Source organism: Streptopelia decaocto, assembly GCF_964273445.1.
Source record: "Streptopelia decaocto genome assembly, chromosome: 1".
Taxonomy (NCBI): Eukaryota; Metazoa; Chordata; class Aves; order Columbiformes; family Columbidae; genus Streptopelia; species Streptopelia decaocto.
The window spans coordinates 69,865,596-69,892,126 of record NC_138663.1 but is presented as its reverse complement, the minus strand read 5'-3'; the positions used below and the strand labels follow the sequence as shown (position 1 = coordinate 69,892,126).

Below are 26,531 nucleotides of genomic sequence, written 5' to 3'. Positions count from 1 at the left end.
TTTCGCTGCTCTGCTGCTTTTGTTCGACGTGAGCTGGTGAGGGTGCACCTGTTTCTGTGTTTGAAGTGCCTGGCAAGACACCTACGCTGAGTATCAGGGACTTGCTTGTAGATGCTGGGTGTGGTTTCATCATAACTTAGGTCCAAGTCCGGGTTTCTGCTTTCCCACTTTGCCGGCCCATCACCCAGCCTCTTGTTCCTGGCCACTCCTCACAGTTGCTGCTATGGCTCGTACCTCTGCACGTACAGCTACTGGAGGGAGCTGTAGTGTGTGTTGGTTTTGTGTTCTGTTGTTTTTTGTTGTTTTTTTATTTCTCCTGTGTCACACCTTTATGGCTGCTCACATCATTCTGCTTCTGTGTTGTGTTTTTGGCTAGATAACTCCCCGAGCTGGCTCACGTGTGGTCACATGCACACGGGTGCATCGGAGAAGATGGCAGCAATCTGGATGCATATTACCTTCATCTGTTCTAGATTTCAGGGCGCTGAGTCAAATCTTATTCAAAATTTATTACCACCTGATTCTGGCTGGTGTTGGGTGGTCTGTACAGTCAGCAGCAGCACAAGGAATTGAAGAATCTCTACATCTTTTTAGGACTGGGCCGTACACAGATGAACTTTGTGGAATTATCTGCAAATACGTAAACTGGGCCTGACAAATTTGATTATTCATCTTTGTTAACCCAGTTATACCACAGCATATTTCTCTGCCAGTCTTTTAGTTTCTGGTAGCTCATGTGTCTCACTGGATCAGGTCTAAATACTCTTCAAACAAGTTCAGTGTCATCAGTCCCAACTGTTGAAAAAAGAAATTGGGTAGAGGGGGACTCTTGTTAGTCACAAGTTAAGGCTTAACATTTTGTCTTAAAAAATTAAGGTAAACCCAGACAGCAAGATCTAATTTTTAAGCCATACTTTGTTTTTCAGGCCTTTTCCACAGCCCTTAAAGGCCAGACATGCATTTTTCTTAATTGTAAGCCAAATTTCTCACATAACCACATGATTCTAGGAAGTGGGACTATATGAAAAACAGAAAATATTGTGATGCACACAATAAGCCTATGCCAGTTGGCCATGCAGGCATTATGCTGTGAGTAACAACAAGTTTTCCATGTGTTTGCATTAGTGCCTTCCTATTCAGCACCCACACAATTCCTGTGGCTTTGGGTGTGTGAAGCTATTTTTCCACGAGGAGAGGGAAGGGGTCCTCTCTGGTGCTTTCCCACATTTACATTTCTTATAACATTTTATTTATATCTTACACTTTTTGCTCCCGATAGCAAACATGTCTCATTGTACTTGTTAGCTTTTCCAGTCCAAGTACACCAATTAAATTTCTAAGAACGGTTTGTTCCCTGAAAAGCTGGGTTAGGGGGGAAGGCTTGTACCAAAATGTGTTTTCACCACACACATCCCTACATACTTTTTGGATGGACTTTTTTTTTTTTCCTTTCCCTTTAGCTGCAGTTTCAGTACAAAGCTGCACCACCGTTACCATATTGCCAGGTATTTCTGGTTATGATACAAGTCTCATTTCTTTCACCTTTTTGTTATAAATCTTGGAATCATAAGGCAATTAAAATGCTGAAGGGGGCTAAGTCTGAAAACACACATTCTAAAAGTACAAAATGAGGACAAATGAGTTCAAGATTTTTAATTTTTTTTTGGTTGTTGCTATCTCATGGTATTTTGATACCGGCATTTTTTTATTCTTATCTCTGGTTGATGGTACTGACTATTGAAGCCAGACACAAGGTACTGGTTTCTGTTGTTACGGCTGATGAAGTTGTGCTGCTAGAAGTTGTTAGCATGGTATGACATACAAGTGCAGTTTCTTTGCTATTTTAGGAATCACTTTGGTTGCACGGGATATACTTTACCTATTGACACAAAACCAGCATTTTGCCAGTATATTCAAGGTTGCGTATATTTTGCTGTATAGTTATTAGTCAAAATGTTCCAACTTGGTATCTTCTGTTCTATAGGGCTCTGACAGCTATTGGTAATGGCAAGAGGTCTTAGAGTTTTCAAAGTGGAACTTGGTCTGCCTAAGAAAGAGGTTATGTTATGTGTTTGCTCAGAATATCAGACAGATTAACTTCAGATGGCCTTTCTTCAGGGGAGGACAGTTTGTCCTGGTTCAGTTGGCTGAATATTGTTCAACCTTATCTGTCCGTAGCTTAACTGTGCTCAGGACTGCCAAAGGTAACGTGACAACAACTGTGCTCAGCAATGGTTCCACTGTGCGGTCTGGGCAAGGCCAAGCTTTCAAGTGTGTTTCCAAGCCTTTTGATGTTTTAATGGCATTTGCATCTGTCAAAATGGTTTGTTGCAAACATTAGCATTCTTTAATCTGAGACTGAAGAACAGCAGCGTGGGATTCTGGCTCATGTTACTGTAGCATAGTAAGAGACTGCGGATTTTCTGATGCTAAGTGAAGAGTCTCTCACATCTAGGTCCTGAATCACTCTGTTTAAAGAGAAATTGAGAACTCCTCTGTTTTATAGTAAACCTGCTGTCTAGGAATGTATATAGCATGCTGATGGCAACCGAGACTGCACATCATAGCTTACATCTCGGAAGTGTTTGCTTCCTTTTTTGCCCCAGATATTTCTGTCAGTCATCTCTCCATCCACTGAGTTTGTAGAAAGACCTGCACGGAGCAACTTGCAATGACTCTGTACATTGCTTTCACTGCAGGAATTCTTACTCTATCCACCCAGTAGTGTCAATAGTCTTTCTAAGCTACAGCAGTGAGAACTACACAACATTCTTGTTTGTTCCCGTACCAGGACACTACAGAATATCAAGGCTTATCTAGTGCTTTTATGAATACAAAACTTAAATTTTGCTTAAAGTGAACTAGATTTTTTGATATACAGGTGGCCCCTTTTTATCTTCAGACTGAATGATTTTTGTAGCATCTCTTGGAAGTGCAGTGTGCAATCCAACCCATGTTCTACACTTACTTTTTGGTAAATGTTCAGTAGCAACTTCCAAGGTGAAATTTTATTCTACCCAGAATATTTCTTCCGCTCTTTTTTAGTCTTAAATATTATAATCCACTGAAATAATTAATACATTTGATATGTCTTGAGTGTGCCTACTATGAGTGAAAGGTAGTGAAATGCTACTGAGAGTGTGAAAACTCAAGCGAACGGTCTGCACTGGTGTGACTGGGACGTCTCATTTGCTTTTCCCGCGGCTCAGTAACAGCTCAGATGCATTTTTCAGGAGATCAGGTACTATTGTCAGGTTTGATTCTTTTTTTTTTTTTTTTTTTCCCCTCACCCAAAATACTTGAGGCGACTCCTAGTTCCCAGAATACTAACAACATGTAGACCATTCAGTGCAGCAGTAGACTTTGCATTATTTTGGCACATACATTTTTAGATTACTTTTTGAATTCTATATGTTCTTTCTTTCTTTCAGCAAGCTCTGTCTGCTCCCCATACCCTCAAAGCTGTCTCTATGTAACATTATTTCCCTCCTTCATTCTTATCTCTAGTGCCCTGTGTAATCTCTTCCTGAGCTCAAGAGTTTTGACCTCACTCCTTCACCTCTCTTAAGGGGCTGTACAGTGATAGAGCAGCTCAGTGGTCATGCACGAAGATCTGTAACTGTTTCTTTGCAGAAGAATAAAGGCAGTGGGCATCTCTTATGGAGGGGGCATCGAACTGAGAAAGGAGGCCTAAGCATGGCACAGGTAGCTGTACCAAAATAAAAACTAAGACTTGCAGAGGGGTGGCTTTGTGTTAGAGCCGTTGTACCAACCCGTTTCCCAAGTGTCTCACCAAGCTGAAGGAAAGTGGCCTCCCAGGAGAGATGGTAACTCTTGTGGCAATTCTCCTGCATGGGGAGCTTTGGATTGAGTGGAGAAGGGCGGGCTCTGATCCAGCTTCTGTCAAGCTGTCTTCTTTTAATATGTGTCTGAACTGTGTGATGAAGATCATTAAGCTGAGCTGAAATAGCAGGAAGGGGCTTGGTGCAGCCTTGTTGCCCATTGGGTGGGTGTTACATCCTATGTGAAGCTCTTTGCTGCCTGAGCTCTAGTGCTTAAAGCTGGCTATGGCATTTCTACAGCAAGCTGTAGCTGCACCAGTGAGGATATGCCCAAATAATGGGTTGCTTGGGAAGGCATTTGTTTTAATAAGAAAAATCAGTGTCCTTGTCTACACCACTCAAATTGGTGTCCTTGTCCACACTGCTTATGAGTGGCTTTCACCTCTCACATCCAGAAGCTCCTGCTGTTGCCTTGGAGAAAAGGCAGGGGCTGGGGAGGAGAGCCCCTAGTGCACCCACTGGCAGCCCAGTGGGCTGTGGAGTGTCTCTGGCTGCTGGTGCATTTCCAGTGGGGCAGCCGGGCCTGGCAATGCAGGGCAGGGCTTTCTCTGCCAGCAGTGTGTTGGCAGCAGCCCGGGGGTGTGGGCCACTCCAGTACCCGAGGTGAGGGGAGCAGGACGGGGAGCACAGCCCACCCTGCTGCAGGGGCTGAGGCCAGCACCGCATGGGGAGAGGGAAAGTGGCACACTGAAAAGCTCGGTTTCTCCCTGGTTTTGGAGGAGGAGGATCTTGGGACTCCACTTATTTCTGTGTTGCCTTGTTCCCTGGCTAGCCGAAGGGCTTGTCTGTGCTTGATAGCACTTGTTTTTTCTCCTTTCTTGTTTGTTGGAGGAGGTGTGTAGGGAAGGTGAGGTACTTTCTATTTAAAACCAGAAGGGTTTGTCATCTCCGTCCAGGTGAATTAACCCACACTGGAAGGAAGTATGACATTCACATTGCCTTTTGTAATCTGGGAAAGCTGCAGATGGATGCGTGCCTCATAGCAGGAATTGCTTTGTCCACTAGTGCTTTCATTGCCCTCCTGTTTTACTTAGCTGGCCACGGTCTGCACCCTTCCCCTCTCCAATCTTGTGCTCCCTATTGCAGTATGACCAAGCATTGCTGCTTTGTTTTCCTGCTGGCGTGCAGCCAGCTACACCCTCTTACAGTTCCAGCTTGCAGTGAGTTTGTGCACTCAGATTCACTGATGAGTTAGGCGGTAGCTGCTTCGCACAGCTGTGTGCACGTGAGCTGAAGTCCTGGATTTCCATGCCCTCTTGGGAGAAGAGTGTGGCTGTAACTATCTAAAGTCTGTCTAAACTATCTAAACATGAGGGAGAGATGGTGTGCTCGACATCTGATCCAAGGAAATGTGAAACACTTGTAAGCACCAACAGTGATAATAGTGAGGTTTCTGGGAGGGTTTGTGTAGCCTGCTAAAAGCTGGCAGTTGCAAGATGAGGCTTCTGGATGCTTGTCTGTTATGTTGCTGGTCCCATTGCAAATGCTAATTGAAAGTTTGCTTTGGCTAGCCCAGCTCCTGGGGGTCTCCTGGGCCCTCCTCTAGTAGAGGACGAAGCTGACGTGCAGTGGAAGCATAACATGGCCATTCTCCACAGGTAACCTCTTCTGGTAGCTACTGGGCCCTTGTGGGTAGCTCCTCTATATGTGAAGGCTACAGGTGTAGTCAGGGTTGTTTTATTATTGTCTCTTCCATCTCCACAAAATCCTTATTGCAGGCACGTCTGCGGCTTTCACTAGACTGCACCAGCCTTCAAGCAGGAGCTTAACTGTTTCCCTGATGAGATGTACAAGCCCTCCCCCACCGTCTCTGCAGAAAGGTTGCCTGTCTCTTCTTCTGCCTCACTTTCCAAAGCTGCTCTCTTGCTCTCCCTGAGGTGTGCAAAACCTGGCAGTAATATGATGAGACAAATCTAATTTGGCAGCTTCCAGTGTTGATCTGCTATGCACCTCCCTCTACCCTGTCTCCCGGTATCATCATGGAACCACTCCAAATGCAGCTTTAAACTTTTCCTTTCACCTGTCCAAATCCCTTGCAAGAAAGCCAGGGAAGTGGAAGGTGGGTCTTTGTGCTTAATAAGAGGAAATTCAGTGTTGTGTACATCTGTAACAGCACAGTGCACAGGATTTCTTCTTCCCCTCACAAAGCGTGGGCTTGAGTTCGAGAATCTTGCTGTTTAGACCTTTATAGACTATCCTGTCTTTAGTAGTAGTAAACCTTCCTTAGCCATCAGCTTATGTCCAAGACCACCCATCTCCCTAGTCTCTCTGCTCCTCAAGAGCCTGTTTTTGAAAACTGTCTGTATTAGGTGTGATAAGCAATATTTTTCTAGTCAGGTAGCAGGAGAGGCTTAAGTCTTGTAGCAGGAAGAGCTAAGAGGGGGGGTAGCATAAGACCGGCCTGATGTGATCATGGAGCCCTCTTTAAAGAAGGGGTAGACGTACCTATTGGGGGTGAACACAGGCGAAGCTGATCCTGCCTTGGATGAGGTGGCCTCTTAAAAGTTTATGACCCTGCAGCTTTCTGTGCTCTGCCAAGGTCTCTTGTTTCTGTGTTGCAGCTTCTTTCTGACAGTCTTGTACCTTCACGTGTGCAACAGTTTCAAAAGATGGTTTAGCAGCACCAAAATAGTTGGCTGTTAGCTGACAGCAGTAAGACGTGGAAGAAGACCTATGAGAACTTTCTGAATGGACATATGTCTCTGAAACATACTGTTTGTTGAAGCTGTAATTATTTACAACTACTTACTACTTGGGGGGGAAATTCTGAATTTCTAAGTAAACCTGGTTTTGTAAGAAAGATTGTCTTTTCTATATATAAATATATATAAACATATATATAAAGATTCTATGAGAAAAAACCCCAAACATTTAGGAGCAAAGTTAACTGATGAGTTAACTCAATTAGATAACTAATTTTTTCCCCATTTTTTAAAGCTATAAGATGATGAAAATCCCCATGATTAAAGGCTATATAACACCAGTTCTAACTCCAGAGCACAGGCTCGTTGCCTTCAGAGCAGGTGTTCTGTTTCACTTGATGTAAGGGAATATATAGGGTAAACCAGCTTCTAGGTCAGGCATGCCGTGGCCATGGAGTTAACTGGGACAATTAATCCAGATGTAATCATGCCCTTATTGCTTTTACTTTCTGTGTGGAAGTGGAAAAGGTTCCTTGTGACTATGAAGCCACTCCAGGACAATAAAATCACCATTGATCTCAAGGATTTCTCTTCCTATGCAGACACTTTCTCTGTTTGTGAGCCTCCCGAGTTGAAGTTGTCACATAACCCCCCAACGGCAGTTGAAACTCTGGGAAAAAAAATGCTATTCTTAAAATTGTAGGGAAACTAGCAATGCCAGAGAAAGAAAAAAATATAGATTTGGTTGTCTGTTTGGGTTTGTTTTTTTTCATGAGCTTCGAGAACAGTCCAGAGCCAGGCTTTGAGGCTTTTTTTTTTTTTTTTTGCTAGTGAACAGCTAGTGGGCTTTTACCTGAAGAAATGTGGAGTGGTTTCTCTGACCAAAAGGTGCAGGACTACACATTCATGTCTGGAAACTTTGACATCTGTAAGATGGGATGAAGGATGAGAACACTGAAGCTTTATTCAGGGGGAAGTCTGACTGTGGCTACACATTGCAGCATATCCTTCAGGCCTCAATTACAAGCTTGAGTATGACTGCAAGGGTACCCAGTGGATGTCAAGCAGCCCAAAGCAGCAATTTATAAGCCATTTCTGATAAGCAGGGGACAAAGAATAGAGAAGACAGGCTGGAATACTGGATAAAGTCTCCCAAAATCAAAAGAAAAGGGAGGGAAGCCACTAAGGTTTGCCTCTTTGGTCTTTTAAGTTAGGAATTGTGGGTCATGGGATAGGTAGAAGCCAGAAAGATAAAAGCGGTGAATCAGATTCTACCATATTTTTCAGAGACATTTCCCAAATGTAAATTCCCTAGTGCTTTGTCATGTCTGAACTTCAAATGCAATAATGCATGGGAAATTCCACTATATCCTTTGGAAAACTGTCCAACAGTCCTAAGATGACTTTTTTTGCCTGCTTAAAAGAGCAGAGTAAATGATGATATACAGGCTGTTTCTATACAGAAACCACTGTATCTCTGCAACCACGAACTGTCAGCTATTGCCTTGATGTTGTCTGTACAGCAGGTGGAAGGACCATAGAACATTTACAAAAAGGTTACTAAAACTTGGTAACTCATTAAACCATTTGTAATTTTTTGTGTAGTTGTAACATATTTGGTCCATCATTTTGAAACACATTTTCTCTTGGTAATCTGGAGATAATGTCCACACACACCAGAGGTTTTCTAAACCTATGTGGTTTATAGCCTTCAAATATCTTGTGTCTTGTGTCCTGTCCTAGTTATTTGTTAATCAAATTCTTACTTTCCTACTTGTTAATCAATTCCTGTGATAAGACCCTGTGAGATTGGTAAAGAGAGCCATCAGCTTCAAAGTACAGGCCTTTTCCTGTAGAAATAAGAGATCTCTAGGACTCAGCTAGCCCCTAGAAGAGGTCATGAGTATTAGTCCACCATGCCTCACAAAAATTAATGGACATTTTGATGATTTTTCTTGCTCTCTGAATGTTCTCTTAAGTCAATTAGATCCACCATAGCATTCTGTAGCAGTAATAGAAAAATGCATTTTTCTTTAACAGGATGTGTCACTGATGGAGTCTGAAGAAACCAGTGAGGGAGGTACCACTCCCCCAGAAGCCAGCAGCACCAGGGGGGAAGCCTGGGATTCTGCAGCAGTCGACAGAGAGCATCATGCCCTTCATGCATCAGCCGAAATGAGCACCAGCCCATCTGACTCTGCAAAGGGAGCAGAACTCAGCACTCCCGAGAGCTGCCTTTCTGCTGCAGGAGAAGCAGCGGAGATGCTGGGCAGACCCTTTAACCCTGTGCAAAAAGTGCCAGCAGGGCTGGAACGAGAGCAAGGTGATGCAGAGCCTCCAAAGGGACTCTCAGAATTGGAAGGAGAAATGCTTCTAGAGGAGGGTGGACTGGATTGTTCTCTGAAACATATGCAAATAGAGCTGGTTGACCTGGAAAGCAGCCAGGACTGTTCCTCTCTCAGCACAGTCCAGGATGGGCCAGCCCCTGGCAATGCCATCCTGCAGGCTGTGGACTTCAGCACTGAGTTTACTCAGTGCCAAGCAGAACAGGCTTGTCATGGCTCAGATCCTCAGGCCCAGCATTTGAAATCGTCTTTGGCTGATGATGTTTCCTCTCAAAGAGACACACTTAAGTGCTTCTTGGTGTGTAAAACTGTTTCAGAGGGGCATTATAAGGCTGAACCATTTCTGGATAAGGTGTCCACAGATTCTTTGCAGGAGGTTGATGCTGGTGCAGAGCAGAAGCAGAGCAGCAGAGAAGTGGCATCAGCAACTGATGAGCAGCCTACTTCACAGGAAGAAGTAGAGGACGTGGCTAAACCTTACATTTTTGAAGATGCTAAGGAAAGCATAAGAGCACTCCAGTGTGTGGAAGAGAATACAGAGTTGTCTTCTTCCCACCAATTGTCTTCCAGCTTAACAGATGACAGCCAAGTAAGTTCACTACAAGGAGGAGGCAGCATCTCAGCTGGTGAAACAAGGAATAGCAGCATGGTCAAAGACCAGGGAACAGTAATTGTTTCTAAAGAAAACTCATCCACTTCTAAATGCCTTCATGTTGAAGGTGATCACAGAATAACAGAGGGCAGACCTGCCTTTCCAGCAGAGAGTGCCTGCCAAGTAAAGGATACTGCTAAAAAAACTGAAGAAGTGAATACTTCACAGCATAAGAAAAAAACACAGGAAGAGGTGTTGTCTGAACTTCAGCAGAAAGAGGAGAATGAAGAGTGCAAAGAGCAGAATCTGTTGGAAGAAGGAAAATCTTTGGATCCTAAAGATCAGAAAAACAAGGAACAAAATGAGCAGAAACAACTACTACAGAAGGAAGAGCTCAAACTGGAGGCTCTAGCATCAGTTTTCAGGTCAGAGATACCTTCTGTTCCCAGGCATAATGTGGACTTGTGTGCTTTGGAGAATATTGTTTTGGCTGAGGAAACAGGACCAGCATTTCCTCCAGGGGAGCCTGCCTCTGTGGGTCAGCATCCCAGTGAGGATGTAGTGCTGAAAGCTTATGCCACAGAAGCAGGTTCTGGATATCAGCCACCCACTGTCAGTCCCCTGTCCTCACATAATCTGAACCTAGTGGGTGAAACTCCAGTGACACCTCTACACATATGCCATGTCTCTGACCAGGCAGAAGATCTAGAAGACTCTGGCCGCTTTTCCATTGTTGGTCAGGATATTGGAGAAGCTGACTGGGATGACAGGACAAGACTGGGCAGGGAGAATGAACGCAGTGAGGGGCATGGAAAGGCTGTCCAGAGGTTTGATAAAAGAGATGCACCTTCTAGCACAGAGAGCCCAGAGGCTTATGTTCCAGCACTCCCTTCCTCTGCTACCAAGAACTTGGAGCCACCTGGTCCCATAGATATTCATCCCGTTACAGGAAATTTGGGAAAAGCTGAGCTTCAGGACTTCATTCCAGCTTTACCGTCAGAGCTTTCCTCTGTGGCTTCAATGTCTGGTCCACAGCAAGACGGTGCTTGTGAAACAGCCTCTGTGACCCTTGAGGTCTGTCCTAGCACCAGCCTGAACAAACTGCTAGACACTGTAGAGAAGCCAGCCAACCAAGCTGCTTCTGTACGGGGGCAGGACCCAACATTAGAGGAAACTACTGTTGTACATGCTGATCCAGGGGAGGCCAACATTTCCCATGAACTCACAACTTCTGAGGAAGGCTTTCATGAAAACCTTAGTGGCCCATCTTCTTTCTCTGTAATATACCCGAGCTGTCTTCCTCTAGAGGGGAGCCTTCCTGAAGATGGGAGGACGGCAGCTATAGTTGCAGGGCCTCTGGAACGACCCCAAACACCAGACAGGACTTCCACTCCCCTGAGCCACCCAGAGACAATTCAGCAAAACTCCCCAGAAATAAGTGCCATTATCCAAGGAAAAGAAACGGGAACAAATGTAAATCATGAAGAACAGCAAATGCCTGTATTTGATCAGTCTGACTGCAGTTTAAACCAAAAAGAGCCAGCATCCAGAATCTCCAGTGTCCTGAGCACCCTAACTTGGCCCTCTGAAGAAGATGGTGTCCCTGCTGTGAACCAGCAAGAACAATCTCTGTCCCCTGTGTCCCACTCAAGCCTACCTCTGGTGTCTGAGCTTGATGCCAAACAGCTTCCTCATCTTCCTTTCCATGTCCAAAGCCCCAGTCAAGCTCAGGCCCCTGCACATAGTGCAAATCACCTTCCCCGACCTCGAGCCCTTGATATGTCCCAGCCACTGGCTCCTGTACCCCACTCCAGGCCACATCGCAACTGTGGTGTGGACAATAATAAGTTACTAGCCATTCACCCTACTATAAGCCATACTTTCCGGACTGCTGCCTCTGTTTCTCATTTTAACACTGTAGTCTCTGGTTCTGATGGAGATGTAGCAGAGAAAGATGACCATGTTCCAGAAATCAGAGAGTGGGATCTCGGTGATTCAGGAACCCATGATACAGAGACTTCTGATGACTCGGGGGTCAGTTTGTTGGGCAAAAGCTTTTCTGCTGTTGGAAATGAAGCACTGGCCGTCTGCTCTGACACCAGCCCTGAAACAACAGATCAGCACATGGATATACAGTGTGGAAAATCCTCACCTGACCACCCTTCTTGGCCCTCGCTAGAAAGCCTGATAACATCCACAGACTCCAAGAGCAGAGACTCTGCACAACCAGTTCCAATGCTAGCATTCACCAATCCAATCCATTTCCTCCAGCTCAGCCCTCCATCACCACCAACCACCAGAATGGCCTGCCAAGAAGAGGAGGTCTCAGGGGAGTTACGATGGGAGCAACAGACAGGCTTCTTCGGTGTGGACACAAAGAATATCCAAGTTCCCCTGGCAAACACAGAGAAAACAGAAGGTGAGAGGAGGGTCAAGCAAAGGCTGGAAGGAGAAAGAGGAGAACACCACTTAGTAGCTCAGCCAAAGGAAGAAATGCCCAGACACTCACCTTTGGAAAAATCATCAAGTTGGCCAGACAAAAAAATGAGCAGGGTAGTTACACAGGAGCCAGCAGCCAATCAAGAAAACACAATTAAACGCCGAGTAAAAAGCAAGGATTGGCACCGTCAGGGCCTGAAGAGGATGTCAGTACCACCTGACATCTTGCAGGGTGAGTCATTTCCTCCATCCCCCCCCAGTTTATTGCAGATATCAAAACTGTAGGATTAAATTAAAGAGGCAATGTGATGAGAGCTGAGAGCTCAGCATTGGTCTTGTGCCTTTCTGGTAACATTCCTCTACTCCAGCCATGTAGTCCCGTTTGCTGTCCTTCCCCAAGATCCCCCCCTCCGCCCGCCCCTAGCTCCTCTCTGCTGTCCTGTAACTAATGGATCCTGCTTGTCCTCTGGGCTCAGTCACCTCATTTTACAGTAAGACCTGCAACAGGCTTTATCCCACTTCATGAATCTCTCACCCCTCGACTTTGCATCCAGTTTCTTTTCTTGTCCCTTCTCCATGTTTAATGATCTATCGCACCCTCACTCAGTAACATGACCTATTTGGGCCTACCTACATGAATGAGTTTCTTGGTGGGGCTCAGTTCAGAACTACTACTCGTCATCTCTGCTGCCATCACATGGCCATTGCATTTTGCTGCACTTGTAGCAGCCCATTTCCAACCAGTAAGGAAGACACATGCACACACCCTCAGTAGCCCACATCTGTTACATCATGTTTTAGTTCCTTGTTTATTTGCTACCTCCCTTAATTTTGCAACTGACACCTTTAGGTTCTAATTTGACATTCTGAAAGAGATGATCTTCCTGAGAATGTAGGATTGGAGATTACAGATAAGAATGCAAATTTGTCAGATCCAAGATCCCAACTTGCGTAGAAGCCAAATCACTGATCACAGTATCACAGTATGTTTGGGACTGGAAGGGACCTCAAAAGATCATCTAGTCCAATCCCCCTGCTGGAGCAGGAACACCTAGGTGAGGTCGCACAGGAACATGTCCAGGCGGGTTTTGAATGTCTCCAGAGAAGGAGACTCCACAACCTCCCTGGGCAGCCTGTTCCAGTGCTCTGGCACCCTCACTGAGAAGAAGTTTTTTCTCAAATTTAAGTGGAACCTCTTGTGTTCCAGCTTGATCCCATTACCCCTTGTCCTATCATTGTTTGCCACCGAGAAGAGCCTGGCTCCATCCTCATGGCACTCACCCTTTATATATTTATAAACATTAATAAGGTCACTCCTCAGTCTCCTCCAAACTAAAGAGACCCAGCTCCCTCAGCCTTTTTTCATAAGGGAGGTGCTCTACTCCCTTAATCATCTTCGTTGCCCTACGCTGGACCCTCTCCACCAGTTCCCTGTCCTTCTTGAACTGAGGGGCCCAGAACTGGACACAATATTCCAGATGTGGTCTCACCAGGGCGGAGTAGAGGGGAAGGAGGACCTCTCTCGATCTACTAACCACCCCCCTTCTAATACACCCCAGGATGCCATTGGCCTTCCTGGCCACAAGGGCACAGTGCTGGCTCATGGTCATCCTGTTGTCCACCAGGACCCCCAGGTCCCTTTCCCCTACACTGCTCTCTAATATGTAATTTCTCAACCTATACTGGAACCTGCGGTTGTTCCTGCCCAGATGCAGGACTCTACACTTGCCCTTGTTAAATTTCATTAGGTTATTCCCCGCCCAACTCACCAGCCTGTCCAGGTCCCGCTGGATGGCAGCACAGCCTTCTGGCATGTCAGCCACTCCTGATGTCACAAATGGAAAACATGCATCTTCTGTAGTGCAGCTCATTCAGACAGTACTTGCTGTCAAGATGCATGTCTGTTCTTTATTATAAATTCCATGATCTTTAGACATACTTGCTTCTTCTCAGCTCTTAGTTTATTTTCCAAGCTCCACAACATGCTGGATTTTTGGCACAGAGGAAAAGTAGGGGAGCATGAAGGGGTGTAAAATGTTTGGCAGCACTTGAATCAAGATTTGTTCATGTGTTTGACGTATAATTCTTGGTTCCAAATTTTAAAACATTCAAGGACACACTGCTGACTTTCTCTTGACCCATACTTGCAGCTCAGTCTTTGGGCTTTCTTCCTTCTCCTGCTTCCAATGATTTTTATATAGAATTTCTTCACACCATCACAACACGAAACAAAAATCCACACTTTCCTGATTTGGTATAAACAGAAGATAATGCAAGCAGCAGTTCATGAATGCCTACAAAGTACATCAATGTGAGAACTGGATTACAGCATTAATTCTCAGGCCACATCCCTTCTAAAACTCTTGACAGGAATGACTTTGTTAGATGCATAGCATTTCTGCCCCAAGAGTCACTGAGAGTTTTTGGGGCTCAGCATCCATAGAAGAAAGTCTTAAGGCTTTCAGGCATGACTAGTGACTTTGGATCCATTGATCCTCTGTTGCCTGGCCCAAGTTGCTGAAAGGGGAAAGCAGCACCAAAGAGAGCCCACAGGCAGTGGTGTGACTTCACCTGGGAAGCTGGAAAGGAAAGTTCTTAGTTACTGTCATTGCTGAAAAGTGTCAGCCTTTTTCTTTATATGAAAAGCAAATGTGGCCAAGTAACAGATGTAAAGTATAAGTAATGTCAAGGATTATTAAAACTGGAATGTTTCTGACCCAGAAATAAAGGTCAGGAGGGCACCTGTACTCCAACCCAAGACCACCACATCACTTAGGTGGGGTATAGGTAAGTGGTATCTGTGTATCATTTGGATTGTTGCTTGACTTTAAAAACAGACTTATGTGTTTACTTTCTAATTGTCTTATACACAGAAATTCCTTCTGTTCCTTCAGAGGAAGAAGCTCACAAGGCACACAGGGAACCACCAGTCAGTTCTGAAAGAGTAATATTGCGGTAAGCCTCTCAGACCCCTTAGAATTTGCCCACATCCCTGTGGAGCACCTGATGCTCTCCATTTTTCATGAGGGACCAAAGATGTTACTAAGGAGTAGAAAACTATGATGAAATGACTTAGGCCTGTGTTTCAGTCTATGTCCCCTTGGAGAGTACCCCACTGCAACAGAAGTATTTCTGTCCCTTTAGGACAGTGCTTCCCTTAAGTCAAACTGTTAAGTAAAGCATGTGGAGCTTGAGTTTGTTGGAAAGAGGGGTCCTTGCTGTGACAGATCTCCTAATGAGATCTGGATAAGCCATCTCTGGCTCTTCATTCACTTCTTGTTTCCAAATCCTTATTCCCTGACAGAGAGAAGAAACCTGCAGATGCAATGGAGAACTTCAAACGCCGGCACTCCAAGCTGATAAACTCCTGTAAGTACCTTCTGCCTGAAGTGCTGTGGCAGACCCCTCTCCTCCATCATCCCCCACCCTTGCAGTGTGCACAAAGGAAAGGGGCTCCTGCCATGTGGTGGCAAGGAGGGGGCATTAGAGAGCAGTGTTCTGTGCGGGCAGTGAAACCAGAGTCCTGCAGGACACTCAGCGAGCTGCTGAGCTTTGCTTATAGAGGTTACATGTGGTCTAATGTATTCAGTTATCCTAAACTGAGACACTAACAGAGTTTTCTCCAGGTTGAAGCAGAGGACAAGCAGCTATACTGTAGAAAGTATAAATGTATATGCCTCTCTTCACAGCAAGATTGCTGTATCAGGAGTACAGTGATGTTGTTCTGAACAAGGCCATTCAAAGCCAGAAGAGAGTGGATTCTTTCGCAGAGGATATAGAGTCGAGTCTCCCAAGCTCCCCAAGGCTACGGAGAAAAGTGCTGTCTCCCCAGGACTCATATTTGCAACGTCTGTCAGTGTCATCTAATGCATCCCTCTGGCAGGACATCCCCATGATACGGGGCAGCAGAATGCTACTCAATATGTCCCGTGATGAGCAGAAGCTGCAAGAGGTAATGGACAGATGTGACAAGGTAGATGGGTAGCCTGTAGTCAAGACAGAGTCCTCAGAAGGGTGATAAAAGTGTAGAGCAAAAATGTCTGATCTGAGAATGCAGGTGGTTGAATGCAGAGGTCACTTCTACGAATGTAAGTAGTATGAGGAAGTGGTACCAGTGCTTGTGAAGCAGTACAGTACTGAAGTACAGAACTGTAGAGAAAATGAGCACTGAAGGACAGACTCTGGACCATATCAGTAACTTCATGAAAATAGACACGGGGAAATTGGAACAAAATAAAACAAGGAATTTTGGAGCATGTTCAATGAAAAAGAGAATGTTAAAGTAGAAGACTTCCAGCATTCTCCCACACATAACCTGATGAGAGATGCTAATAAAACCACAGTGTATTGTAGTTCCTGTGGTAGAGCGTGAGTTTACCAAATTGACCTGTGTGAGCTGCAGGGCTGAGAAGAAACAGGTTCAAGCAAAATGGTACATAGAGAAACTGGGTAAGGAAAATGAGAGGAACTGCGAAGTGGATGGGAGGATCCAGAGAAAAAAGGAGAAAATAACAGAATGGGAAACGATGAAGGAGAAAAACAAGGGTGATATGGATGCTGGAAAATTTATGGGAGCGTGTTAAACAGGAAACCTACTGAAAGTGGAGTTGAAGGGAAATAAAAAGTAAAATGGGAACAGGTAGCTATTTTTAAGTCACACCACAAGTTTCTCTTCTAAAGAAAGACAGCCTATGTATAATATCATGCTTGCCTTTCATTCCTAAAGCCTATCTTCTGTAATTACACACTGCTTATGTCATGTGCTGGGAGGTTTCCTTCGCCTGTCTCCTCCGTAAGATTCATCAGACTTGAGTATTCTACTGATGCTGTGCTCCATTCTTTCATCTCTCAAGGCCAAGTTTGAGCTGATAATGTCTGAGGCTTCGTACCTGCGCAGTTTAAATGTGGCTGTGGATCACTTCCAGCGATCAGCAGAGCTCCAGGCAATGCTCACCAACCAAGAGCGTCAGTGGCTTTTCTCCCGCCTTCATGATGTACGCGATGTCAGCGCCAGGTGAGACATGGACCTTTACTTCCAGGACTAACACCCTCCATGAAGCACAGACGCAGCCCATCATTCCATTCCATTCCATTCCATTCCATTCCATTCCATTCCATTCCATGACATCTTTCATTCCTGTGTGTTCACTGGCCTTCAAGGTACATTGCATACCACTGCTGCCCTGAAAGGAACATTCACTGTTTTAGGTGACAGGGCAATGTAAATCTTGGTGTTAAGTCCCAGATATATGGAGCAATTGTGTGCAGAGCTTGTTGCAGGAGGTCAGAATGTTCAAAATGCTCCTGTAGGTGTGCCGTATTGGCTTCAACTACAAGTAAACTTGACTAATTAGACCTCGGCCAAAACCAAATGCAGCTCCTGCCAAATACAAGAGGGAAGCAGCAGCTGCACGAGCCCTGAACAAAACTAAACAAAACAAAAAAAAAAGAGAGAAAAAGTAAGTTACAGCCATCACTTGACAGAACCTAATGTGAATCAATTCAGCATAAGTCATAAAATATAGACATGACCCCACATGCAAGGAATCCTATATGTTGTTGGATTCTGTTCTGCTTTTCTCCTGCAAGGCTTGGCTACATATATTGCTAAGTTAGTAAGGTTTGCCGCTACCTTTTCCATTTCTACTAGTGAGGTTATTCTGGTAATGTCTTAGTTTTCAGTTGTTTCCTGACCATGCCTTTAGAAGTAGCAAGTATGACCTCTCAGGAATAGAGGTCTTTTGCCTCTGGTTCTTTCTTGCTGATTTATAGCCCTAAGTTGTCATTGTGCAGGCCTTATGCTCTCTCTAGAATTAAAAAGCTGTCTTGGACTTACATACAGGCTGACAGGATTTTAGTGGACTGAGGACATTCCTGCTTTAGTAAATGACACTGTTATTTCCTTCTCCTTTTATGGCACCACAACTATGTGCTGCAGTTTCCTCTTTGACTTGGAGGAGAAATTTGAGGAGGACATGTTCACCTTCCATGTGTGTGATGTGGCTCTGAAACATGCCCCTGAGTTCCGCAGGGTGTATCTACCATATGTAACAAACCAGACATATCAGGAGCAAACCTTCCAGCGATTACTGTAAGTTTTCTTCTTTGCTGCCCCCTTCTCCTTTACTTCCTTGCTGCATCTTGAATATTCATGCTTTCAAATGATGGACAGTACGGCAGGTACAGGCTGTTGGCCAGTGCTTCCACTACATTCCCAGAAGAACAGGCAGGAACCTTCTTAAATTCAATAGCATTTGGGACAGCAGGACATAGCTGCTGCAGGCTTTTCTCCCATAGTGCTGGAAAGGGAAAGAAGAATTAATATCTGATTCTATTGCAGGCTATTCTCTCTGTCTACTCTCCACTGAATAGAGCAAAAATGACTGTCCTGGATAGTGGTTTTCAGACTACTAAGAACCAGAAAGTGACAATTTCAAGTGAAACTTTCAACCTGAACCATTCTGTGATTCTGTAGTTAAGAAAAATATGGCTGCTGTCAGTAAGCTTGAACTGGCTATCTAGGAGTCTTTAAAACTCATCGAAAATCCTAGGACCACTGTTGGTCTGTTTTGCTCTGGGTGGTGGAGTGGAACATCTCTTGCCCTCCTCTTATGTACGTGGTGGCACAAGCAAGCATTGCTCAGGCATGGGCCTAGTCCTGAGCAAAGTGTTCTGGCCACTTCTGCACTGAGTACTTCCCTTTGCAATAACCCAATTACAGTGAAGCTACAGTGATTCCAGTGGAAGACACTGTTCCCAACAGGCTGTGCAGGCACCATCTCTGGGTTCTGCTGACCGGGAGAGATCTAGTGTCACAACTGATTCCCTTCAGGGAAGGCTCATTTCCACACAGAGGATCTCCAGGATATTGTCTAGGGCAATGTCTACTGGGCCTACAACCCTCTTCCACATCTCTTCAAGGATGTGGGATTGGCTATTCTGATATTACTCTCATACTTTGAGCCTTGTATGTCCTACTGCCCAACACACAAAACTGGATGGCAGTGACCCAGTCTAAGAGGGTAAGAGAGACATTACGGGGGAAGGCAGCTCCTCTTAGGAGTAGCAAGAGAGGGGAGGCAGCTGTTTCCAGACCCTGAATACAGGCCCTGGAGCTGGACCATTCAGCATAAGGGAAGAATACAAACCACCACTCTCTCTGTGAAAGGTGCCCTACTAATAGGGGGAATTGAAATGCAGATGTTACTTCTGGCTTTTATTCCAGAGGGCTGTGGCAGAAAGAGGAAAGATATAACAACAGTTTTACTGCTGTCTTTCTATATCTGTTAGAGACCCATACTTGCTCTTCCTCAGCAGAATCGTGCAGTTTCTTGACATCTCTTGGCCCAAGGACAAAACCCAGCTCTTGGGAGTGTTCCAGCACTCACTGAAATCTGATATTAAGAAGACTATTTATGTGTTCTGATGCCTGGATGTCTTCTTTCTTTACCACTCACACAGAAATGGAAATGCAGGGTTCCAGCAAGTCCTGGAGAGACTGGAAAGTGATCCAGTATGCCAGCGCCTCTCACTTAAATCCTTCCTCATCCTCCCTTTCCAGCGCATCACTCGACTCAAACTCCTCCTACAGGTAACCATGGTGATTCTCTGCTTTCCTACAGTTTCTCTTAAGCTGACCCTTCTTCATGTCTGAAGGTCATATAAATATATGCTGGCTCCGGGCACGGGGGGAACGATGGCATACAGCCTTTCGTGTTGCACCTCTGACAAGTTTAGCAAGATGCTTTAAAGCCACTCTGTTGCATATATTGTGAATATGCCTTTGCAAAAACAAACCCGTTTGTCATTGTACAAATGCTTGCTGTGCATTAGACCAGCACCATGAATTGGATATAATAACCTCTGTGAGGCAATGTAGTTTATATACCAGTTAGGATTGTGTTGCAACACTACTTCAGTTGTACTCCAATAGATAATTTATGGAGTCTTCTTGGAACATTGTTGATTTACATTTTATTGAACTTTTTTGGCTTCTTGCTAGGAAAAAAAAGCAAAGGTTCCTTGGCTGCCCTCTGGAAGGCAGCCTGCCTCTACTCTTTGCCTGCAACATTGACTAAGAGAAAACTTCCAGACAGGGAACCAGCAAATTGCTAAGGAATTCATTTTGAGCTCTTTCTATGAAATTTTTCTTTTTGATTATTTGAGCCTTTTTTGAACAGGAGAAAAGAAGTATTAGGCAAAGAACAATTCTTTTTGTAAGGCTGTTTGTGTTGGGATTAGTGGTTGCTTCCTATGCCATCTACCTTGGATGTGATAGTTACTATGTTTTAGATTTTGTCAGGGATGCCCTGTTCAAAGCAGCTTATCAGTGACATTCTGCATCTCAAATTTCTGGCCTTGTTATTTCCACATCTCTTTACCTACTATTGCTTTAGTTTCTTTCGAGGCGGGCATCTTGGTGGCTCCTTGTTTCTCCTACCCCTCCCAAATACACATGTCCAGCTTTCCCTGTTTACATTATGAAAAACATCATCTTTCATGCAGAATATCCTGAAGAGAACTCGACCGGGGTCTGAGGAGGAAGTGCAAGCAACACAGGCCTATGATGCACTTGAAAAGGTAAGACTGTCAGCCCATCCTGCAGCTTTGCAGAAAGGGATCTGGGGGTTTTGGTTGATGGTACCCTCAATTTGAGCGAACAATGTGCCCTGGCATCCCAAAGGGCCACCTGTATCCTGGGTACATTAAGCACAGCATAGCTGATGGGTCAAAAGAAGTGATTGTCCCACTATATTCAGTATTGGTGTGGCCTCACCTCAAGTACTGTGTGCAGTTTTGAGCTCCACAATGTAAGGATATAAAAATACCATGATGTGTCCAAAGGAGAGTAACAAAGATAGCGAAGGGGCATGACTTGCAAGGAGTGGCTGAGGATACAATGTGAGGTTTGTTGAGCTTAGAGGAGACTGAGGGGTGACCTCATTGCTGTCTACAGCTTCCTTGTGAAGGGGAGGAGAGAGGGAGGTGCTGATCTCTTCTCTCTGGATGCAAGGGAATGGCTCAAAGCTGTGTCAGGGGAAGTTCAGATTGGATATTAGGAAGAAGTTCTTCACTGAGAGGATGATCAGGCACCAGAACAAGCTTCTCAGAGAAGAAGCCATAGTGTCAAGCCTGATGGGTGTTCAAGAAGTGTTTGGACAACACTCTTAGATATATGGTTTGACTTCTAGTTTGCCCTGTATGGAGTCAGTAGTTGGACTTGATGATCCCTGTGGGTCCCTTCCAACTCAGCCATGGTTCTCCACAGCCATGCTGCATCACACAGCTGCAGGGCACCTAAGTGGCCCAGTCCTTTTCATTGATCCTCAGCCTTGTCAAGGGCCCTTATCGTTGATCTTCACCAGTAACAAATTACTGTGTTCATGTGATTCTCCTACGTGTGCAGTGGTAGCTGTGAGCAGAAAGCACTAAAGCAGGAGCCAGCTCTGATGAAACTGAACCTGCACTAATGATTTTGAACTACTTTTTTTCTGGACTCACTCTTTCCAGTCTCTTAACCACCATTTCCCCTTTGTGTTCCTAATCTTTGTCTCTAATTAGTGATCAACTCTTACCCTAGCCTCTGCAAGAAAATCATGCTTTAAAAGAAAAAAAAAAAAAAAAGAAAAAAAATGGCAAGGCATTACTAGTTTACATCCCTTCCTCTATCCTATTTATTAGAAAGACAAGATTTAAAGTCGTCTGAGACAACTTGCTGTTTAAAATTTGCATAGCAGCACAAGGTGGACTTGTTTCTTGGCTAGCTCCTTTTCTGTCTAGTGATCATTTGACCTTATTGGAGTGTCAGTCCCTTCCTTACAAACTTTCCCCTATTCGCTAACTCAAACCTAAAGACCATTTCAACATGACATGTACCTCCTTAAAACTCTTTGAACTGCACCTATGTGCTGCACAGCTCCCAAAACACTTCCATCTGAGGTGGGTAGGCAAGATGTCATACCTGAAATCCTTAGGCTCCAGCTGTGTTAAAGCCAGCCTAATCTCTGTAACACTGTTATGCGGCTGTTCTGTATCACCTCAGGCAGCTATGTAGGCAGCTTTTACAGGCCGAAGTACCTCTGTTTCTTTGTGTCCTGTCCTCACAGGTACTGGCAACAAGATCAGGGTTGTGGAAAATCAGGGCTGGTGTTTAACTAATCAGCCTCTCTTGTTTTCAGTGGAGCATCTAATAAGAGTTGCTTCCAAGTGACCAGCAATTCAACCTCTGTCACCTGGGAGAGATGTCTCTAGTATCCCCCCACAGAATCCAAAGTTAATAAAATACTTATCACAGAGACTTCATCTTTAGAATATCTTCCTTAAGAAAGAAGGATGATCATTATAGGTATGGAGAAGTTTAGTATGCTCACTTAGAAAAATATTTTTTTTGCAGGAGGATGCCCAAGGACTTGTCACTTGCAGTGACTCTTGAGCGTCTCCTGGGAATAGTACTGATCCCACCAGGCAGTTCTGCTCCCACCTTACTGATTGACTGTTTTCCTCTGCAGCTTATCAAGGATTGCAATGAAAATGTCCAGCGCATGAAGAGCACTGAAGAGCTGATCTACCTCAGCCAGAAGATTGAATTTGAGTGCAAGGTGAGCTTGTCCATTTCCTGGGCCTTGCTCTAGCCTAATGTATTTTCTCTCTTTCCTCACAAAGTCACTTGTGCTTACTTTTTGTTCTCCTCTCCAATATGCACGGAACCGTTGAACCAGAATATCATATACAGGTCAGCTCTTTATCAGTGTTTCCCTTACCCAGTTGTTCATGTCAGCTTTGAGCTGAGACTGTCTACCATGACTTATGGCTGTCCAGCTGGGAGATGAAAACATGCTTCCTCTAGATAAGGGCAAAAATGCAAAACCAAAACTCAAAGCTACACATTTCCTTTTTAACACTTGAAAGGAATGTTCTTTTCTTTCTTGCAGATATTCCCACTCATCTCACAGTCGAGGCGACTTGTGAAGTGTGGTGAGTTAACAGCACTGGACTTCAACAACCTGAGTCCAAAATGGAAAGTCACCACCCGTCCCATCTACCTACATCTTTTCAATGACTGTCTGCTCCTGTCTCGGCCGAAGGAGTGAGTGCTTCAACACAATTCTCGCTGCCCCTTCTAAAATACCTGTCTCTTTCTGGGTCTGTGCTTTGGTGAAAGAGTCCTTTCCCTCTGCCTGCCAGCGAGTGGCAGCACTTGTCAAGTCACTCTCCTAATCCTACATTATGTGAGTATCATGCAACTATATGGAATCTGATATTCTCAACTCTTAATTACAACACATGATAATATAACAAGGTATCTTCTGGTCCCTAGTGCAACGCTTCTATTCTGCCTCTCCATCTCTTTAATGTGAAACACTTCAATAATAACCATTTATTCTAGTTTTACTTAGTAAATAATTTCTTCCTAAAGGACAGTGTGAAAATTAGTGAGTATGCAAATCATGGGTTTGTCAAGAAACTAAGAGAGTTGTTGGTTGGTTGTGTTGGGATTTTGGAAGGGCAGTCTTGTCTGTAAGCTGTCAAATAAAATTCTAACAGGACAGAGCTCAGTATTTCTACTCTTTTCATTAAGTCCCTTCTCTCTTTGGCCTTCTGAGACTTCTAATAGGAACAAAGCTTAAGGTGCCTGAAGCAGATGAAGACTCATTAAAAACTTTTTGCTTTCCTGACATCAGAAATCTACATAGACTCACTTTGTAATCCACATCACCTTAAAACTCACAACTTGTTTTGTTCCTCCTCTTTACCTGCAGGGGTGGACGTTTTGTCGTATTTGATCATGCTGCTTTCTCAGATGTGCGTGGGGAGAAGTGCGAGATGAAACTACATGGAACAAACAAAAATGTTTTCCGTCTCTTTCTACTTCAGAATTACCAGGGAAAGAGAGTGGAATTTTTGTTTCGTACAGAGACACAGTAAGAGCTCAAGGTTACCCTCAGTATATCGCATTACCATAGCCAGACACCTCCCAGGAGCCTGACGGTTGCCCCTCAGCTGCCCAAATGCTGAAATATCAAATGCAGCTGCTGAGCAGAGGACTTGAAAAACATCCTCTTGCCATAACAAGCCCCTAATGAAACACCTTGCTCTTCTCTCATCATAGCTGCTCTGCAATACTACCACACTATGTCATACCGTCAGCCTTCAAAAATGGGAGGTTTTGCCTTTTCCTCCTACCCCCTTTCTCCATTTTCTCTGTTTTCCGCTGAGTACCCACTTCCTGACCCCTCTTGATAGTAAACCTGTACACACACCCCCCAGTTCCTGTCATCAGACTGCTGTCCCTCACGTTGAATCCTGACACCTATCTGGTGATGTTTTCCAGCAGTGAGAAGCTGAGGTGGATCTCTGCTTTGGCTCCTCCGCGAGGAGAACTGGACCTCCTGGAATGCCCTGGTGAGACTGCTCTGCTACTACAGCAATGGGGGTGGGCTGGCTCAGAGGAGTTGGAGTCACTGTGAGGTCGAACATCCCAGAAATTGCTCTGAGGTAGAATACTTACTTTTTGTAAATAGATAAGGTTTTCATGGGCTTTCCCTCAGTGCCAGGTACTGCCAGTTATTTTATCCATTTTTCCTCCTCAAATTAGGTAGAAAACCTACAGTGTCCCAGTTCTGTGCTCTTTAGTATATGGGCAGTCCCTTATCCCCTACCTCCACTGGTGCTGATCCACACAGTTTTATTATTGCTTTCTATTAATAGTATACCATTTTGATCTTTCCTCCCCTTTAGATGCACCACAGGTTCAGTGCATAAAGACCTACAAGGCTCGAGAAAATGATGAGCTGGCTCTGGAGAAAGCAGATATCATCATGGTTATGCAGAACAGCAATGATGGTGAGCAGAATGAACAATGGCTATCTTAAATTACCTGTAGGAAGTTGTAAAGCTCTAACAACACAATTGAGCTTCAGATGGAGCCTCTTATTCCTGACTGTTGGATTGAGGGGATGAAGAGACTCTTCATTAACACACTTTATTTGGAAGCTGAAAGAGGATCTTTTAATTTGATCTTAGGGCCTTGTGGAAGGGTGGGTGCTTTTTGGGAAGAACGAGAAAATGTTTATTTTTCTTGATGTTGTGCTTTTCCTCATACTGAAGGATGGATGGAAGGAGTAAAACTTTCAGACCGGGAGAGAGGCTGGTTCCCCGCAGAACATGTGGAACTCATATCCAGCAAACAGGCACGGCAGAAGAACCTGAAGGAGGAGCAACGTGTAAAGAATGCCAAGCAGCAGGTCTTCTGCAAGAAATAAGACACTACTTTGTTTGGACCTGTACAGTCTCCCTGCCATGGGGAAACCATATTTTTGTTTTTATATTGTGCCTCAGAAGAAACGCCTCTGCAAAGAGCATAATACAGCACTTTGACAGAACCAGGTGCTTTTTACCAAAGAAAGCAGGAATTCAATCAGGAAAAATCATTCACTTCCTCTGTGTCACCAGGACTATGGCAGCAGTAGGAGGAAGAAAAAGTTGCATATATTGCTTGCTTTGTGGTAGTAGGGAGGGACTTTGATTGGACAGAAGTCTGGGATCTGGACTTCTGAAAATATGTTCCTGGTTTTGCCACTGACAAGTTGCAGGACCTTGGGCAAGTCGCTTCAGAATTCTGCCTCAGTTTTCCCATCTGTGAAATGGGGGTAAACTTACCTACCTCACTGGATGATGTGAGGCTAAATTCACTAGTATTAGCATACTAAGAGCTTTGAGTTCCTGAGAAGGAAGGTGCTAAGTGCAAAGCACAATATAGTTGAGGAGAGTTTTCCATTTGAATATCCTCTTGATATCTCAATACTGATCTCCATAGTGTAATTTCCATTTAGAACAATTTATCTATTTGATCGTGCAAGTCTACTGGTTTTTAGATAGGCAAATATTTCTTTGTACCTAAATTTAGCTCAGACTCTGCATACTGTTAAGAGTCCTTAACAGCATTAGAAAACCCACTTGAGTTAAGCAAAGTTTTCAGAAGCCACTGTGATGATTGCCCGCACCTTAAGAGGTATCAAGCTGAAGAATCTGTTTCACAAAGGTCACCTCTCTTCTGAACAAGTGTCCCAATAAGCCATCTGAAATGACTTTTTTTTTTACTCTGCCTCCCACTCAAAGTAGAACTATGACTGTTGATAAAGATTTTTATTACGTGTCGGTACATGCCCTGTACAAAATAACCATGACTAAGCATATGCAATGAAGTGGCACTTTCCTGCTGCTCTTAATCTGATAGCTGATGTGGTTTTGCATGCACCATTTTGCACACTTATAGAAAACACTGAGATATTTAGCCACTGTAGATAAAGTCAAAATATGGACCAGGGACTTTGTTCTTTATTAGAACTCTCTGGTTTTAAGTCCAGTTTACATGCAGTCCTGCTTCTGTGCAGAACCTGCCTATTTGAGGATACGCCTTCAACTGTAAAATACTATTTCTGTGTTAAAGTGTTTGCGTTCAGTTCAGTCAATGCAAGATCAAGTATAAGAATCAATACACCAAAGAAAGCAACGTGTAGTCTTCTTCTTCTTGCATTTAATATATTTGAAGAATTAGTTATCTTCATTTCTCCAGCTTTCTGTCTCTGTAAAATTCTGCCTTTAATTCCCATTTATGTTGTATCTAGTACAGCTTATTACAGCCTATTTATATCAATAATTTTAGCTGGAT

General features: G+C 44.3%; 1 protein-coding gene across 1 annotated transcript; it reads left to right on the top strand.

The window, feature by feature from the left end:
- Nucleotides 1-6,935: 6,935 nt before the first annotated feature.
- Nucleotides 6,936-26,531, top strand: ARHGEF5 (Rho guanine nucleotide exchange factor 5; the record flags this gene model as incomplete). The annotated part of the gene is made up of 15 exons (XM_082075284.1): nucleotides 6,936-6,965; nucleotides 8,525-12,092; nucleotides 14,734-14,815; nucleotides 15,165-15,229; nucleotides 15,550-15,812; nucleotides 16,714-16,874; nucleotides 17,799-17,951; nucleotides 19,322-19,451; nucleotides 20,366-20,440; nucleotides 22,369-22,458; nucleotides 22,792-22,946; nucleotides 23,620-23,781; nucleotides 24,192-24,262; nucleotides 24,599-24,703; nucleotides 24,968-26,531. 15 exons carry the CDS (start codon nucleotides 6,936-6,938, stop codon nucleotides 25,120-25,122), a joined length of 5,265 nt encoding a protein of 1,754 aa, XP_081931410.1. The 3' UTR covers nucleotides 25,123-26,531.